This window comes from Oncorhynchus mykiss, chromosome 1 (genome assembly GCF_013265735.2).
Source record: "Oncorhynchus mykiss isolate Arlee chromosome 1, USDA_OmykA_1.1, whole genome shotgun sequence".
Classification (NCBI taxonomy): domain Eukaryota; kingdom Metazoa; phylum Chordata; class Actinopteri; order Salmoniformes; family Salmonidae; genus Oncorhynchus; species Oncorhynchus mykiss.
The window spans coordinates 17,973,287-17,991,004 of NC_048565.1; the positions used below are offsets into that span (position 1 = coordinate 17,973,287).

General features: G+C 41.2%; 1 protein-coding gene across 1 annotated transcript; it reads left to right on the forward strand.

Moving 5' to 3' along the window:
• The first annotated feature begins 2,631 nt into the window (after window positions 1-2,631).
• ccdc124 (coiled-coil domain containing 124) lies at window positions 2,632-15,143 on the forward strand. Its single transcript, XM_021573446.2, has 5 exons — window positions 2,632-2,747; window positions 12,837-13,020; window positions 13,213-13,414; window positions 13,519-13,624; window positions 13,896-15,143. Exons 2-5 carry the CDS (start codon window positions 12,862-12,864, stop codon window positions 14,095-14,097), a joined length of 669 nt encoding a protein of 222 aa, XP_021429121.1. The 5' UTR covers window positions 2,632-2,747; window positions 12,837-12,861; the 3' UTR covers window positions 14,098-15,143.
• Window positions 15,144-17,718: the final 2,575 nt, after the last annotated feature.

Here is a 17,718-nt window from a genome sequence, read left to right on the forward strand (position 1 = left end):
ATTTAGAAAACAGAAGTACACCTTATGGAACAATGCAGACTGAGGAGACACACACATAGGCACACAAACGCTAGCACACACACTACACACATGTATGTATTGTGGTATTATAAATGTTGTATTGTAGATATGTAATGGTGTAATATGTACTGTTATTTGATTTTTGGTTTAATTTGTTTGGATCCTAGGAAGAGTAGCTGCCGCCTTGGCATCAGCTAATGGGAATACTTAATAAATACAATACAAATGAAAGAGTAACTTATTTCACAAGATGTTCTTCTCAAGCGACAATTTCCACAACTTCAAATAGAATAAGCCACTGACAAAGAATGCTTTCAAAATAGTTTAGTTCATGGAATTGATGTAATGAATACTATGTGCAAGTATTTGTAATATATTGGACAGTGAAGTAAAAATTAGAATTTGTGCTCTATTCCAGCATTTTGGATATGAGAATTTATCCTAATGGGCTAATTGAGGGAAACTTACAACACCTTTTTTTTTTTTTACCTATGGTTACACAATTTTACTAATTGAAAAACCATAAGAGGTAGGACAGCTTTATATCCTGATAAATCCAACTGAACATGCTACCTATGCAATTGATAGATAGATGTATCAATATCAACCATTTGCATTAAAAGTAGGTCATTTTTATAGGATGAGTGGGCTACTGATGAAATGTTGCAACACCTATATCAAAATGATGTAATTTATTTACCAGGTTGTGTGTCTAATAGACAAACTTGTGCATGCATTAGATGTGTAATGTTGCCATGGCCATAGGCTATATATTGATGGGGAAAAACACATGTATGCTTAAATTCTGGACAGAATGTGGAATGTGTAGTTTATTTAAATCACCGAGATCAAAACATTGCCTAGCAAATATAATGCTGACGAATGTTGTTGAGGATTCAACATAGGTTTACACGTCTTTGTTTTCTTGCAGTCACCACCCTCTTTGGCCCGCTTTTAGCTAAATTGACGACAAATACATTTGGGACAAACCGAGACCAAGACGCTCAATCTTAAACGACACGAGGCTTGTATTATGAATTAAATAAACCCCAAGTTTTGTGAAATTAATGTTGCTGCCTGTCCACATTGATAGCATCAGCTACTGGAGGTCCGTGTTCCTTTCTCGTGCCAGATATCTCCCAACTCCATCACCATTCTTCCGCGGCCCGGTTAGAATCCTCGTCTGCGACAGCGCAGTCCAGGCGTTGAATACCGGGAAGAGCCAAGTCTCTTTGATTCAATTTATCAAGAAATGATGAGAGGAGACGTTTATTTAAGTGGTCTGTAAGGGTCCTTTCTTCTTCAACATTTGTATCGGATTCTTCTACTGCCTCAGGTCTTGGGGTTTGTGGTGGTAAGGCCCCCGACTCATTGGACAACAAGCCGTTCGAATATTCCTCCTCCCCGGACTCTTGGCCTCGCTTACTCCCGGTATCTGTGGCTGATTCCGACTCCATTCGTAGAGAATTCAAGCTCGTTTGCAACGCAGAATTTTCCAGCTCTTTTAATCTTTTGCTGTGTGTAGTGCCTGCGTTGGAGCATGCATGACTAGCTTCATTTCCAGACAACTCAACTTCGTTGTCGAGAGCTTCTTCAGCTGGCTCCATAATGCTTCATGTGACGTCATGAAAATAGATACGTCTGCTCCTCCAATTTGTACTGTTTAAATGTTCTATTTCTTTGTGTAGTGAGAAGGCTTGTTTGTTCGTGTTGAAAATAATTGGGTTTATTTTTTAGATTTATTCTAATAATATCAACAAGCTGGTAGGAAACTGGTGGAAAAAGCAAGTCCTTTTACTTTTTAAAATTCAAAACCTTTGCTTGGAAACCATAACAATACTAAATATATAACTAGAATGTATTAGACACAAAGTGTAAATCCCATAAACAAGTCAATCAAACAGATTGGGTTCGTTTTGGACGTCACTTAAACGAGTCATTTAAAAAAACGTTTTATTAACAAATATCAACAAACAAAACAGGATTAGTCACATACAAGCATACATACAAACTATTTACATTGTCAGGAATCCTAAACAAAGAAATCATATTCATGAATAATACAAGTTTTAATTGCCTTTTTGTTTTCCATTTTAGTAAAAGTAGTGCCATATTGTTTAAATTCATTCATAAAATGAAAAAAGTTAGGTTTTGAATTTTCATATTTTCATTTGTGAATATGAAATGTACATAGTATTATTAGCAATTCAATTAAATATACTACATATTTATGTCATCATTTCTGAAATAAATCATTATATCAAAACCATTAAATAGTACAACCGGTCCTATTTTTTTGTAACACAATTCTGTATGTCAATCCAAAAATGTCTACTATAAATACAGGCAAAAAACAAATGCAAAATGGTCTCCTTCTCCATTCCACAGAAATCACATTTATAGTCAATATTCAGCTTGAATCTTTCCAAAACACGTTTCAAATGATAAATTCGATGTAACATTTTAAATTAAACTTCCTTTCCCTTGTTACTGATACAATATTTGTTAGCATTGTATATCACCATAGATATTTGACCAAAATAATATTGCTGAGGGAATTGTAGTATCACAAACAATATTCCTCATTTGTTTATTACTACATTTATCTCTTTAATCAAGCCATTTCGTTCTGCACGTCATCACGGTGCGTCGTCACGAAAGGGTTATTTCATAGCTTAATGGTCTGACACTCAGATGCCTTTTTCGAAACAACATCTGTCGCTCAGGTACAGCCCTTCTCCTTACACACTTTTATTTTTACATTGGTTAAGAGATTCAATTGTCACGGAGACACTGAAAATCTTGGTCTTTGCTAGATAACTTGCTCATAACAGGCTGTTTAGCTAGCTAGCAGTAACTTGCTCATTTATACATTCATCGCTATGGAAGCTGGAAACTAGCTAGGTTGCAAAGACGTTTTATGAGTGGTTACTGGTAATATGTTGGGTAAATACATAACTCGTATGACTAAAGTATCTTGCTAGGTAGTTAACGTTTGTCGAATGTTTTGTAAGCTTGCTACTAACGTTACCTTGCAGGATTGCTAGAGTTCGGCTACATGGTTGATATGTATAACTTCTAATGTAATGTTACTTATATCAGCTAGCCAGTGTGTAACATGCGTTAGCCCGGATTCCCAAAAGCATCCGAAGGCAAAGTTCATCCTTCGAATGTGCATCATTAAATGTCCGAGCTGTTTCCCAAAACCATTGTTAACGTTGCCTGCCTTATAACACTAGGCTGGACAGGTTAAAATTCACCCAAGAACGTTGGCTAAACTGGAACACTAGCGCGAGCCCATAGCAAATGAATGGAATCGAACGTTCGCAGAGTCTATTTTGACTGGGGTGATGTTTAGAATTAAATTTCGCCTAAATGGCACAAAATGTATTCCTTTTTATTTTACCACTACAATCTGTTCGTCGGACGAAACTGAAAACCCCCAACTTGTGTAGAAAGTAAACATCCGCACCTCGATGGTGTCAACGGTGCTTATGTCAGCGTAATGAGATAGTAAGGAAAAAAATAAAAACTTTTATATTTCTGGTTTAACGATCGATGACACACGACCTCGCTGCCCAATACTTAAATAATTACAAAGAGGAGATTCTCCCGATTTAAAATGGTGCCCGACTTGAAAAAATCTAATCTAAATATATAATCTTTCCATGTCTAAGAGTATTTTGCGGGCTAGCGTTTGATGACAACCGAGCTAGCTGCCCAGGCTTACGTAATTAGAAAGAGGAGATTCACATGTTTTAAAATGGCGTCCGACTTGAAAAAAAAAAGAATACACACATTGCGAGATATTTGGCGAAATGGTCAGACATGCCTATATTTCCCCCATAGGAAACGATGGGACGACCTCAGCGTTCCAATATAATTTTTGTTTACATTTTAACTATAAAACAACGTGAACAGGTATCATTGCCAACAATAGCGAAGCAGGCAGAACGTTCGGAAGTTGGAGTTGGTGCCACAGTGCTCAATAGAACAAATAGGAGCTGGCAGGGTGAACAATTTTGGACCCACAGACTCCAAATAAGTGTCATGATGTTGGAAAATTGCGCACAACATTGCACAGTTCTTATTTTCATGATTTGGACATTAATTCGCTTTCCAAAGCTAATACACGTGGAAATGTGAGCAGCATTTTGTATTCCGAGTAGAATTGGTTAGGGAGCGTAAACAAAGTACAAACTTTTTACATTCGAACTTCAATAGCTCCTTGGTCATATGACTTACTTGACTCAAACAAGGTTCAGAATGTCCACTGACTACCCTTCTATATTGCACACCCGTTGGTTTGTCCATTGCCATCTCACACGTTTTTACATGAATTTTTCCAAATGTAAAATTTCAATAAAATAATTTCTAAAATAACACATCATAGATATGAATGAATGAAATATTCTTCTTAAATACTTTTTTCTTTACATAGTTGAATGTGCTGACAACAAAATCACACAAAAATTATCAATGGAAATCAAATTTATCAATCCATGAAGGTCTGGATTTGGAGTCACACTCAATATTTAAAGTGGGAAAACCACACTACAGGCTGATCCAACTTTGATGAAATGTCCTTAAAACAAGTCAAAATGAGGCTCAGTAGTGTGTGTGGCCTCCACGTGCCTGTATGACCTCCCTACAACGCCTGGGCATGCTCCTGATGAGGTGGCGGATGGTCTCCTGAGGGATCTCCTCCCAGACCTGGACTAAATCATCCGCCAACTCCTGGACAGTCTGTGGTGCAATGTGGCGTTGGTGGATGGAGCGAGACATGATGTCCCAGATGTGCTCAATTGGATTCAGGTCTGGGGAACGGGCGGGCCAGTCCATAGCATCAATGCCTTCCTCTTGCAGGAACTGCTGACACACTCCAGGCACATGAGGTCTAGCGTTGTCTTGCATTAGGAGGAACCCAGGGCCAACCGCACCAGCATATGGTCTCACAAGGGGTCTGAGGATCTCATCTCGGTACCTAATGGCAGTCAGGCTACCTCTGGCGAGCACATGGAGGGCTGTGCGCCCCCCCCCAAAGAAATGCCACCCCACACCATGACTGTCCCACCGCCAAACCGGTCATGCTGGAGGATGTTGCAGGCAGCAGAACGTTCTCCACGGCGTCTCCAGACTCTGTCACGTGCTCAGTGTGAACCTGCTTTCATCTGTGAAGAGCACAGGGCGCCAGTGGCGAATTTGCCAATCTTGGTGTTCTCTGGCAAATGCCAAACGTCCTGCACGGTGTTGGGCTGTAAGCACAACCCCACCTGTGGACGTTGGGCCCTCGTACCACCCTCATGTAGTCTGTTTCTGACCGTTTGAGCAGACACATGCACATTTGTGGCCTGCTGGAGGTCATTTTGTAGGGCTCTGGCAGTGCTCCTCCTGCTCCTCCTTGCACAAAGGCGGAGGTAGCGGTCCTGCTGCTGGGTTGTTGCCCTCCTATGGCCTCCTCCATGTCTCCTGATGTACTGGCCTGTCTCCTGGTAGTGCCTCCATGCTCTGTACACTACGCTGACAGACACAGCAAACCTTCTTGCCACAGCTCGCATTGATGTGCCATCCTGGATGAGCTGCACTACCTGAGCCACTTGTGTGGGTTGTAGACTCCGTCTCATGCTACCACTAGAGTGAAAGCACCGCCAGCATTCAAAAGAGACCAAAACATCAGCCAGGAACTGAGAAGTGGTCTGTGGTCACCACCTGCAGAACAACTCCTTTATTGGGGGTGTCTTGCTAATTGCCTATAATTTCCACCTGTTGTCTATTCCATTTGCACAACAGCATGTGAAATGTATTGTCAATCAGTGTTGCTTCCTAAGTGGACAGTTTGATTTCACAGAAGTGCGATTGACTTGGAGTTACATTGTGTTTAAGTGTTCCCTTTATTTTTTTTGAGCAGTGTATATTTCACACTCTTGTTTGCAGTGTAAAATCACGCGGTGTAACGTACATTTTTCAGAATTTTAAATTGCAATAGCTCCTTGGTCATGTCAATTACACACCTAAGAAGCGTGCAGTGGATATACACCAATATTGCATAACCTCTAGTCATGCATCTTCTATATTGTTGTACATTAAATTAGTTTGACAATTGGGGGTTCAGTCCAGTGTTTACCCTTTAATATTTATCTAATAATAATTGGTAGTTCTAAGTAGTTATTTTCCCTGTTAAAAAATAAATAAATCCACAGTATTTAACACACTAGGAGTGAGAGAGAATCTCTTTATATCGTTAATATCAACCATAAAGGAAAAGGGCAGAGTACGAGTGTCATGTTATTAATTGTCCAAAGCAGGGATGGAGAGTGAGCTAGTGATGTAGGCTGCAGTGGGTTTGCTGGTCAATACATATACTGAACATGTAACCACAGTAATGGTGGCCAGTAAATCAAAGAATAAAAATGTAATATTGACAAATTAAACAAAGTGTAGACCTTTAATATTTTCCAACATGTCAACAGACACTTCAAATAAGTACAAAATGTTTGTGTTAACTTTCTCTTTAGCCCTGGTTGATGTACATTTCAGAGCCTCTTCAGTGTGGATTGGGCATAGCATACATTTTCAACAACAGACTGTACTTCCAGTTTGTGTTCTTTATTCTGTTGAACTCTTTTGTCTTCATTCCTAGGCACAGCACATGGAACCACCGTTGGCATGCAAAACATTCAATCTAAAACAAAGCGTAACACGTTATAAATAATATCAATGCAGTATGACAAATTAGCCATCCATTGGGTTATATCTTAAATTGTCTTACATGAAGCAGTTGTTGGCTTTGTTGAACTCTGAAATCATGGGCATGAACTGAACATATGGCTGTCCCACACAACTACATAAACATATAGAATTTACATTTACTTTGAATTAAATGTCATTACAAACCAGACATTTTTAGTATATCCTCAGCCATTTCTTTTCGCAGTTGCTCCATGTGTTTTTGTGAAGGTTCTATATCAATTTGGGAAGGGATGTTGGGTCATCTACACCAAAAAATAAAATGAGAGTTTTTGACCTAATTGTCACATAACAGCTAACCATTCATTATTGAAAATATAACTATCAAACCTGCATTACAAAGACCCCGCAACTGAAGGTGTCCTGCTGCATGTTGTGAGTTATTTCCCCTCCTTTCCACTATATGTCCACCCACTTGTCTTTTCCATGACAGAATCTTCTCATTTTGAAGTATTCTCTTTTTTTTTTGTAAACATAATGGAATTCTGATTAGTTATAGGCAAATTAATACACATGCCACAATTGTATGCTGTTTTCCTGATCACTATAATCTAGTAGAGGTAATTTCCATTATGCCCCATTCTACACTCAGCCTAAATTATAGGCACTGAACCATTTACAGGACAATAATAAAAGTAGCATATAGGATCCAACCCTATCAGAGTGAATAAATGTAGAGCGTTTGTAGACTTTAAGAAAAAAATATTAAGTGACAGTTTCATCAGTACGTGCTTAAAGAAAGTCATATCACAAAGATCACAGATGACAGTGCCCACCAAATCTGACAAGATAATTAATTGAAAGCACAAAAGGGTGTTAAACTGTTTGTCAAAATAATATCTGAAAATGTCAGTTGTTGAACATAATACTTCTATTTGCAATAGCAATGTATGATATATGCAGTTGAGGAATATTCCAATATACCAACACTACATGTAGGATGGACATAAGACATTCCCACATACAGTATACACAGAGGCATTTTTCAGCTGTGATTTTACCACTCAGAATCCAGAATGGATATGACAATGGGGCCAGCACAGGACGTAATACACCCTTACAACAATCTACTTTTTGATCTTGACTTGTTATCTGGTAAACTGCTACTATGTGTCAAGAAAAGAGACCCAGTTAGGGGTTAGTGTACTCAAGTAAAAAAGGGCTGGTTTAGATTAAAAACTATTGCCCTGTGTCCCTGTTCATAGGGGCATGAGAGACTAGTCAGTGGTAGAATTGAGTTGGCACTTTATTGGCCCACAGACCCATAAGGTTGAGGTTACTATTTTTTTTGTTTGTTGTATTGATGTATTGTTCCGACCTAGAATATGTGGACATCTATAAGTACCTAGGTGTCTGGCTAGACTGTAAACTCTCCTTCCAGACTCATATCAAACATCTCCAATCCAAAATCAAATCTAGAATCGGCTTTCTATTTCGCAACAAAGCCTCCTTCACTCACGCCGCCAAACTTACCCTAGTAAAACTGACTATCCTACCGATCCTCGACTTCGGCGATGTCATCTACAAAATAGCTTCCAATACTCTACTCAGCAAACTGGATGCAGTTTATCACAGTGCCATCCGTTTTGTTACTAAAGCACCTTATACCACCCACCACTGCGACCTGTATGCTCTAGTCGGCTGGCCCTCGCTACACATTCGTCGCCAGACCCACTGGTTCCAGGTCATCTACAAGTCCATGCTAGGTAAAGCGCCGCCTTATCTCAGTTCACTGGTCACGATGGCAACACCCACCCGCGCTCCAGCAGGTGTATCTCACTGATCATCCCTAAAGCCAACACCTCATTTGGCCACCTTTCCTTCCAGTTCTCTGCTGCCAGTGACTGGAACAAATTGCAAAAATCGTTGAAGTTGGAGACTTATCTCCCTCACCAACTTTAAACATCTGCTATTTGAGCAGCTAACCGATCGCTGCAGCTGTACATAGTCCATCGGTAAATAGCCCACCCAATTTACCTACCTCATCCCCATACGGTTTTTATTTATTTACTTTTCTGCTCTTTTGCACACCAGTATCTCTACCTGCACATGACCATCTGATCATTTATCACTCCAGTGTTAATCTGCTAAATTGTATTTATTCACCTACCTCCTCATGCCCTTTGCACACAATGTATATAGACTCTTTTTTTCTTTTTTTTTCTACTGTGTTATTGACTTGTTTATTGTTTACTCCATGTGTAACTCTGTGTTGTTGTCTGTTCACACTGCTATGCTTTATCTTGGCCAGGTCGCAGTTGTAAATGAGAACTTGTTCTCAACTAGCCTACCTGGTTAAATAAAGGTGAAATAAAATATATATATATATATAACTAATACTAATAACTAATACCTGAATTTGAATGCAGTGTGTTCCGATTCATCCTCTTTCTGTCCAGCAGAGTCAACCAAAAATACTTGGCCTGATGGTTCATGCAGATACTGGGGGAGCAATGCGACCATGTTATTTCGGGGAAGCATATTTGATTCTGAGTTCAGACATATGAAGTTTGTATGAGAACTTTTTCTAAGATGCATAATTAGTTTTTCCGAACTCACTTTTTTAAATTTAATTGTCACACGCTTCATAAACAACAGGTGTAGACTAATAGTGAAAAGCTTACTTACAGGCCCAACAATGCACTATACTCCCTCCAAAAAAATTGTAACACAAGGAATAAATACTCAATGATAGCTTGGCTGTATACATAGGGTACCAGTGCTGAGTCGACTTGCAGGGGAACAAGAACATTTAGGCAGATATGTACATATACGTAGGGATAAAGTGACTAGGCAACAGGATAGATAAGACAGTAGCAGCAGTGTGTGGCGATTGTGTGTATGTGTTTGGGTAGCGTCCAGTGTGTGTGCATAGTTAAAAAGAGTTGGTGCAAAAAGGGCCGATGCAGATAACCCAATAGCTACTCGGACTAACTATTTAGCAGTCTTATAGCTTGGGTGTAGAACCTGTTCAGGAGCCTTTTGGTCCCAGACTTAGCGCTCTGGTACCGTTTGCTGTGCGGTAGCAGAGAGAAGTCTATGACTTTGGTGGCTGGAGTCTTTCACAATTGTAAGGGCCTTCCTCTGACACCGCCTGGTATAAAGGTCCTGGGTGGCAGGGAGTTCGACCCCCAGTGATGTATTGGGCTGTATGCACTACCCTCTAGCGCCTTCCAGTCGGATGCTGAGCAGTTGCCATACCAAGCGGTGACTCAGCCAGTCAAGATGCTCTCAATGGTGCAGCTATATAACTTTTTGAGGATATAAGGGACCATGCCAAATCTTATCAGCCTCCTGAGGGGGAAGAGGCATTGCCAAGACCTTGAAGCTCTTGATCCGCTCCATTACAGCCCCGTCGATGTGAATGAGGGCATATTCTTCTCTCCATTTCTTGTAGTCCACGATAAACGCCAACCCTCACTACCTGGCCCATCAGGAAGTCCAGGAATCAGTTGAGGGAGATGTTCATTCATTCCCAGGGAGCTTAGATTGGAGGGCATTATGGTGTTGAATGTTGAGATGTAGTCTATGAACAGCATTCTCACCTAGGTGTTCCTTTTTGTCCAGATGGGAAAGGGCAGTGTGGAGTGCAATAGAGATTGTCATCTGTTAGGGTGGTATGGAATTGGAGTGAGTCCAGGGTGTCTGGGATGATGGTGTTGATGTGAGCCATGACCAGTCTTTAAAGCATTTCATGGCTACAGATGGGAGTGTTACGGTGTGGTAGTTGTTTAGAAAATGTACTTTGTTGTTCTTGGGCACAGGGAATATGGTGGTCTGCTTGAAACATGTAGGTATTACAGACTGTCAGGGAGAGCCTGAAAATGTCAGTGAAGACACTGAGTACTCGTCCTGGTAATCTGTCTGGTCCTTGTGAATGGAAACCTGTTTAAAGGTGTTACTCACATTGGCTACGGAGAGCGTGATCACAGTCGTCGAACGGCTGGTGCTCTCACAAATGGTTCAGTGTTGCTTGCCTCAACGCGAGCATAGAAGGCATTTTGCTTGTGTCCACTGGGAAGCTCTCGGTTGGGTTTCCCTTTGTAATCTGTGATAGTTTACAAGCCCTGCCACATCTGACGAGCATCCTGTATTGTCGCTTTGCCTGTCTAATGGTTTGCCTGAGGGCGTAGCAGGATTTCTTTATAAGCGTCTGGATTAGTGTCCCGCTCCATGAAAGTGGTAGCTCTAGCCTTTTAGCTCAGTGCGAATGTTGCCTGTAATCCATGGCCTCTGGTTGGGATATGTACCTACTGTCACTGTGGAGATGACTTTGTCAATGCTCGTATTAATGAAGCCGTTGACTGATGTGCTAAACTCCTCAATGCCATCTGATGAATCTCGGAACGTATTCCAGTCTGTGCTAGCAAAACAGTCCTGTAGTTTAGCATCCGCTTCATCGGACCACTTCCGTATTGAGTCCGTCACTGATACTTCCTGTTTTGAGTTTTTGCTTGTTAGAAAGAATCCGATGACTTGCCAAATGGAGGGTGAGAGGGAGCTTTCTATGCGTCTCTGTGGAGTAAAGGTGATGTAGAGTTTACTTTACTCTAGTTGCACAGGTGATATGCTGGTAGAAATTACCCCCCCCCCCCCCCCCCCCCCCCGCATTAAAATCACCACCTCCGGATGAGCATTTTCTTGTTGGCTTATGGCCCTAAACAGCTTGTTGAGTGCGGACTTAGTGCCAACATCAGTTTGAGGTGGTAAGTAGACAGCTACGGAAATATAGATAAACTCTTGGTAAATATTAGGGTCTACAGTTTATCAGGAGGTATTCTAACTCAGGCAAGCAGAACCTTGAGACTCAATATTTGGGATCGCATACCAGTCTTTGTTGACAAAGAGAGAGACCCCATGAGCAGAGTGAGGCTTGCGCTGCTGTCACATGCGCAGATCAAATACACCGCTGCAGTTGACGTAGCCTACGTCGACTTACGTAGCATCGCAAGTAGTACTGACTCAGATCTTTTAAACTTGTTCAGTCAAAATAACTGATCTTTCTACTAATTTTGTTCATTTAAGTACTGCCCAGAACATGCAGGACCCCCTACCGGTGAACGATGAACTAGAAATTCGAGTCATGATTCTACAAGCCTCTCTTTCACCATAAGGGTCATATTGGAGCTGTCATTTGTGAATGAGACTTGCAAACGTGTGCTTTAAAACAATGTGCATTTGTTGATTGCTAGCCATACAAATAAGATTATTTCTTGATACATTTGAAACTGTCTAGTTTTGGCCGCAACCGGACTAGATTGTGATTGACTCTCTGTGAAATGCATTGCTCAATTGCCGTGAGGGTGATGAGCACAATGTCGTTTGCGAACTGCACCCCCCCCCAAAAAACGATTTGTTCTCAAGTTCGAGTTTGTTGAGCAGAGGCTGTGTACGTTTTGGTTCTACAGAGCTGTGTCCATAACATTCAGTAATCCATTAATTGCGTTTATTCTTGCACCATGCGATCAATAATGAGTTCTAAACATGTATTATTCTTTATACTCATGATCTATTTCCCTGCACTCATATGACAGAGAGTTGGTAGTTTGAGCACATCTCTGGAGATGCTGAGCTGGAGGAGCGTGTATTAGCCCTGCTGTAGGACTCATTGCAGCTAGCACTAGCAGGTCAAACGAAATATTAAAATGAACAAGTCTTTTTAGAAAAGCTAATGATCCTAGTCAGTATAAAGAGTAGTTAAATTTTATTTTTTTATTGTTCGAACTGATCATCACTACTCGCAAGCCAATCGCAGAATGTGATGACAGAACTGAAGCAAATTGTACAATCTGGCCAGGTTGATATCAAGATTTTGATTAGGTAACATTACACAGTGTGACCTGATAATTGTAAAATACTGACATAGCCTTTAAGGCCTTTGCAGACTAAGTTCACCGTTAGAATCGTATGGTTATATGGTTCTAATGATTAACTTAGCCGTAAGATGCTTTTGGTTGGTTTACTCTTATCTTTGGCCCATGGCTCAATTAGATGGTGACTCAGTAAGTAAGCTTGCCACCTGGTTTGGTTTATGATAGAATGTCTAAATCATACTTTGTTTGTGTCAGCTGAAGAGTAGGCCTAGTGTTAGGAATGCCGAAGAAGTTCCAGGGCGAGAACTCCAAGGCGATGACTGCCAAGGCCCGCAAGGCAGAGGCCAAAGCTGTGGAAGACTCCCGCAAGAAGAAGGAGCTGGAGGATGCTTTATGGCAGGAGAACGATAAACATGTCCTGAAGAAAGAACAGAGGAAGGTGATTTTTCATGCTCCGTTTCTTATTCCCACACTGGGTCAAATAGTCGGCAGCACCATTCAATTGGGCTATATCACAATCCAATATCTGCCGATGTATGTACAGACCAGACGAATATGCTAAGTAATTCCCTGATATGTTGACGTGGGTCTGATCATTTCGGCTTTAAATGTCTCCTCTTTGAACCTGCAGGACGACAAGGAGAAGAAGCGCCTTGAGGCCCTGGAGAGAAAGAAGGAGAACCAGCGGCTCTTGGATGAGGAGGCTGCAAAGATTAAGGGCAAGGCCAAGGAGGCGGCTGCTGCTGTGGCGGCGTGCAAAGTGACCCGGGCCCAGATTGAGGAGACGCTGCGTATTGAGCAGGCGTTACCGCAGGAGCAACCCAAAGAGAAAGGCAACGACCTCACCATTATTCCTTTAAGCATTAACCAGGCTCCCTTTCCTCTCAGGGTTCTGTTGTATTTTTATGTTCCTCCTCTCCTATGTTCGTGTCCACAGAGAAGAGTCAACTGGAGTCACCCCTGGAAGAGAATGTGAATCGCCTCATCCCTGAGGAAGGTGCAGGGGACGCTAGATCCATAGAGGATGCCATTGCTGTGCTCAGGTACAGAATACTGAAGAGGCATAACCTCTCAATGTTACCCCCTACAAAAGCAATATTGAAATTACTGTATAGAACTAGGGGAGCCTTTCCATCAGTTTACCATACGTTATCAACATAAAGTGGGTTTGGTGTGACCTACAACGTAGACATTTAACAAGTTACTTTTCATACTCCAGGCTATATAACGCAGACATGACAGGTATCATAACAAGTATGGGGTTCCATAGAGAACCAAGTTTCAGCCCTCTCCTCGTCTTTGTTTCTTTCCCAGCACGGCTGAAGAGCTCGACCGCCACCCCGAGCGCAGGGTGAAGGCAGCGTTCGCCGCGTACGAGGAACTGAACATGCCCCTCCTTAAAAAAGAGAACCCCAACATGCGGCTGTCGCAGCTCAAGCAGCAACTGAAAAAGGAGTGGATGAAGTCGCCAGAGAACCCCCTGAACCAGCGCTTTGCCAACTACAATGCCAAGTGAACCAACTCCAGCAGCAGCTGACACAAAACTGTTACCTATACATATTGGACCTTACAATGGAAGATGCCTCCAACCTAGAATTATTCCCCCATTATGAATACGTTGCTGGAAAAGCTGCACTCATTCCCTAGGAAGGACCTCTGATGCAAGGAATCACCTTGGGACTTCAGCTTGTTTCATTTAGAGGAGAAGCAAATTTCCCCCATTTTCCTGAGGATTTTTCTGTTACTGTGAATTCCCACTTGTGAAGCATCTCAGTGGTTTATGGATTTTATTCCCATGATCAGTTTTTGGCACTTAAATTGAAAACGGGGGGGGGGGGTGTGACAGAAGTTTGAGATTAAAAGTAATTTATTACAGTTCACAATACTAGCATCTAATTGTTTCTGAGAGTGAGACTACAGGTATGTCGCTGTATAAGAGCGTCTGCTAAATGACTAAAATGTGGTCTGCACTCTTGCTATAGTAACCACCTCCTTTTAAAGGCCCAATGGAGTTGTTTTATAGAAATATGACAATTCTGGGTTACAATTAAGTACCTTACTGTACTAGTTTTCCATTAAAATTGTAAATTATGTTTAGCAAAATTCTCAGACTTTTCATAGGACTGTCTGGGAGTGGTCTGAGTGGGGAGGGGAAAACTCAAAACTAGCTGTCTGGAACTCTTTGTTATTGGTCTAATTTACGGCCTGGTGATGACCCAGGCAAGCTGAAAATCCCTCCCATGCAAACCTGCTGCTTTTAGATGGTCTTGTGTATATTGTATTTTCAACCAGCAATTATCAGGAAATTACTTATGAAATGTTTAATACTTTTACAGTGTTAGTTTCATCAGCTGTTGTACAATATGATATGAAACATACAAAATGAGTTGTCTGCACTGGGCCTTTAACCCTTAATGATGATAATGACCCACAAAAGAAAATATCATGACCAGAGCCAGCTGTGGACTTATAAGAGCACTGCCTTGTCATAAACTGATATTTTCAGCACCATTGGAAATGACTACCCCTTTACCTATGATAAAGTGTCTTGTTGCACCTGTTCCCCATCCTAACAGGGCCTTATTAGGTGTACCTAGGGTTGCAAAGAGTCGGAAACTTTCTGGTAAATTTCCATGGGAAGTTACAGTAAGCCTGGGAATGTAGGGAATTTAGCTTAAATTCATCAAAAAAGTTTGCTTATTACAGTGAACCTTTTTTTTGTGGGATACACAAGGCAATTCTAGGTCTTGTGGCATATTTTGGTTGAACTATCCCCAAATCAGTGGAATTGCAACCCTCTGCATGCACAGTGAATTCTTCCATCAAATGTGCAGTGCACTCTTTCATCACATGTACAGCTGATTCTCTAGCTCTTGCACACTGAGATGCTATTAAGCCCACATTACTACACTGTCTGAGCCAAGGACTACATGCTTTCTGTTAAGTTTTGATCACAATACTGGGTGGGGTGAATATATTTTGACAATTTTTTGTTAGCTAGTAAATAGTAGCCCACAGTGAAGTGTGTTTAAATCATTTCTAACTTAACAATTTCTGATAGTTTTTGCTACCATGTGGGTTTAAGCTTGCTTGTGCGTGTTAACTGAGTGTTAATTCACCTGTTTCCGTACATTTAATTTTAAAATATTTATATTACAAAGGAGTTTAATCTAACTGCTTAACTATTTATCTGTACATGGAATTGTATTAGGGTTTTTCATTTTTTTCCCTAATCTTTACAGGAAAATGCCACGGGCACTATCTGATGTGTGAAGACATTTCACTGCAGCTAATGTAAAAGGAAAAGCTGTGTACATTTTGCAAATACTGTGCCAAATCATATGTGAAGAATGCAACAAAGATGCAGAATCTGGTCAAGTGCATAAAGTTCCCTCAGCGCTCACAACAAGCAACCTCTGACAAAAGTCCCTCAACTTCTATTCGAGGTGAAAATGATTAATTGGACACCTTATCGATAGCAACAGCTCATGGTCCTCCTGGAATCAGAAGTGTTTTTGACTCAATAGAGGAATGTAGTCAGATTGTCTTGCTCGAGCTGTGTATTGCAACTGGTTCACTGATGCTCACAGGCAATGTGTATTTGAAGAGATTTCTGAATGTTCTTCACCCAGCATACACCCCTCCAACCAGACATGCTTTATCTCCTCATTTGATGGATACAGATTTCAAGTGAAGGTCAAGCAAATCAGAGATAGCAGACTATTGCAATCATCTGATGGGTGGTTGAATGTTCGTGGGCAAGGGATAATTAATTACATCTCTACCCTTCAACCAGTATTCCACAAGAGCACAGACACAAGGGACAACAGACGCACCTGTCTCTACATTGCAGATGAGCTGAAGGCAGTCATCAATGACCTTGAACCACAGAAGGTATTTGCACAGGTGACAGACAATGCTGTGAACATGAAGGCTGCTTGGTCTAAAGTGGAGGAGTCCTACCCTCACACCACACCCATTGGCTGTTCTGCTGACAGGTGTGACATATCAAGAAGATGATTAAGCAGCATGATCATTAACAGTGCAGGTATGGCACAACACAATTCCACAGATGTATCAAGTTTTGAGGGAGTGTGCAATTGGCATGCTAACTGCAGGAATGTCCACCAGAGCTGTTGCAACAGAGTTGAATATTAATTTATTTACCCTAAGCCGCCTCCAATGTAATTTTAGATAATTTGGCAGTACAACCACAGACTAACCACGCCAGCCCAGGACCTCCACATCTGGCCTCTTCACCTGCAGGATCTTCTTAGACAAGACACCCGGACAGCCAATGAAACTGAGGATTAGTTCTGTCTGTAATATAGCCATTTAGTCAGAAAAAAATAATTCTGATTGGCTGGGTCTGGCTCCCCAGTGGGTGGGCCTATGCCCTCCCAGGCCCACCCATGGCTGTGCACCTTCCCAGTCATGTGAAATCCATAGATTAGAGCCTAATGAATTTATTTAAATTGACTGATTTCCTTATATGAACTGTAACTCAGTGAAATTGTTGTATGTTGTTTTTATATTTTTATTCAGCATAGTTAATGAATTGCTATCTAGAAGACATCAATGTTATAAATCTAATGTTGTACCGGCTGTTCGCGCTGTGGCGGATGAATCAGAATTAGTTGGGTAACATAGATAATTAAGATGTTTTAGTTTCATAATATGCTTATGTGAGAAACTTGTCATTAGAATGCATCCCTTTGGACTCTAGTGTTGGCAGTTGCACTTTTCCCTCATCTAGGGCTCAGTCACTTGGGGCCCAGAGAGGGTAGAGGTCAGAATGGAACATTGTCTTCATATGTGAATGTGTCTACCTATTCTTAAACCATGTGAAGGGATGGCGTGATTAATGGGGAACCAATTACTTGTCTCCACAATGTCTGTGCGCATGTCACTCCCCCCAGTGAGCTTGTCCAGGAGTGGGGTCAAGAGGGGGTTTACTTGAGATGGGAGTATCTAGAGTTGACAATTGATATATGCCATTGGATGAGTTGCTGTTTTTGTACTATGAAGTACCAGGAACAAGATTAGAACCTCGTCTTAGGGACCAAACTGAACGATAATTTATAGCGAATGCTATCTGGCTATGGGATACTCCTCTCTCAAGTAAAAGTCCTTCTTT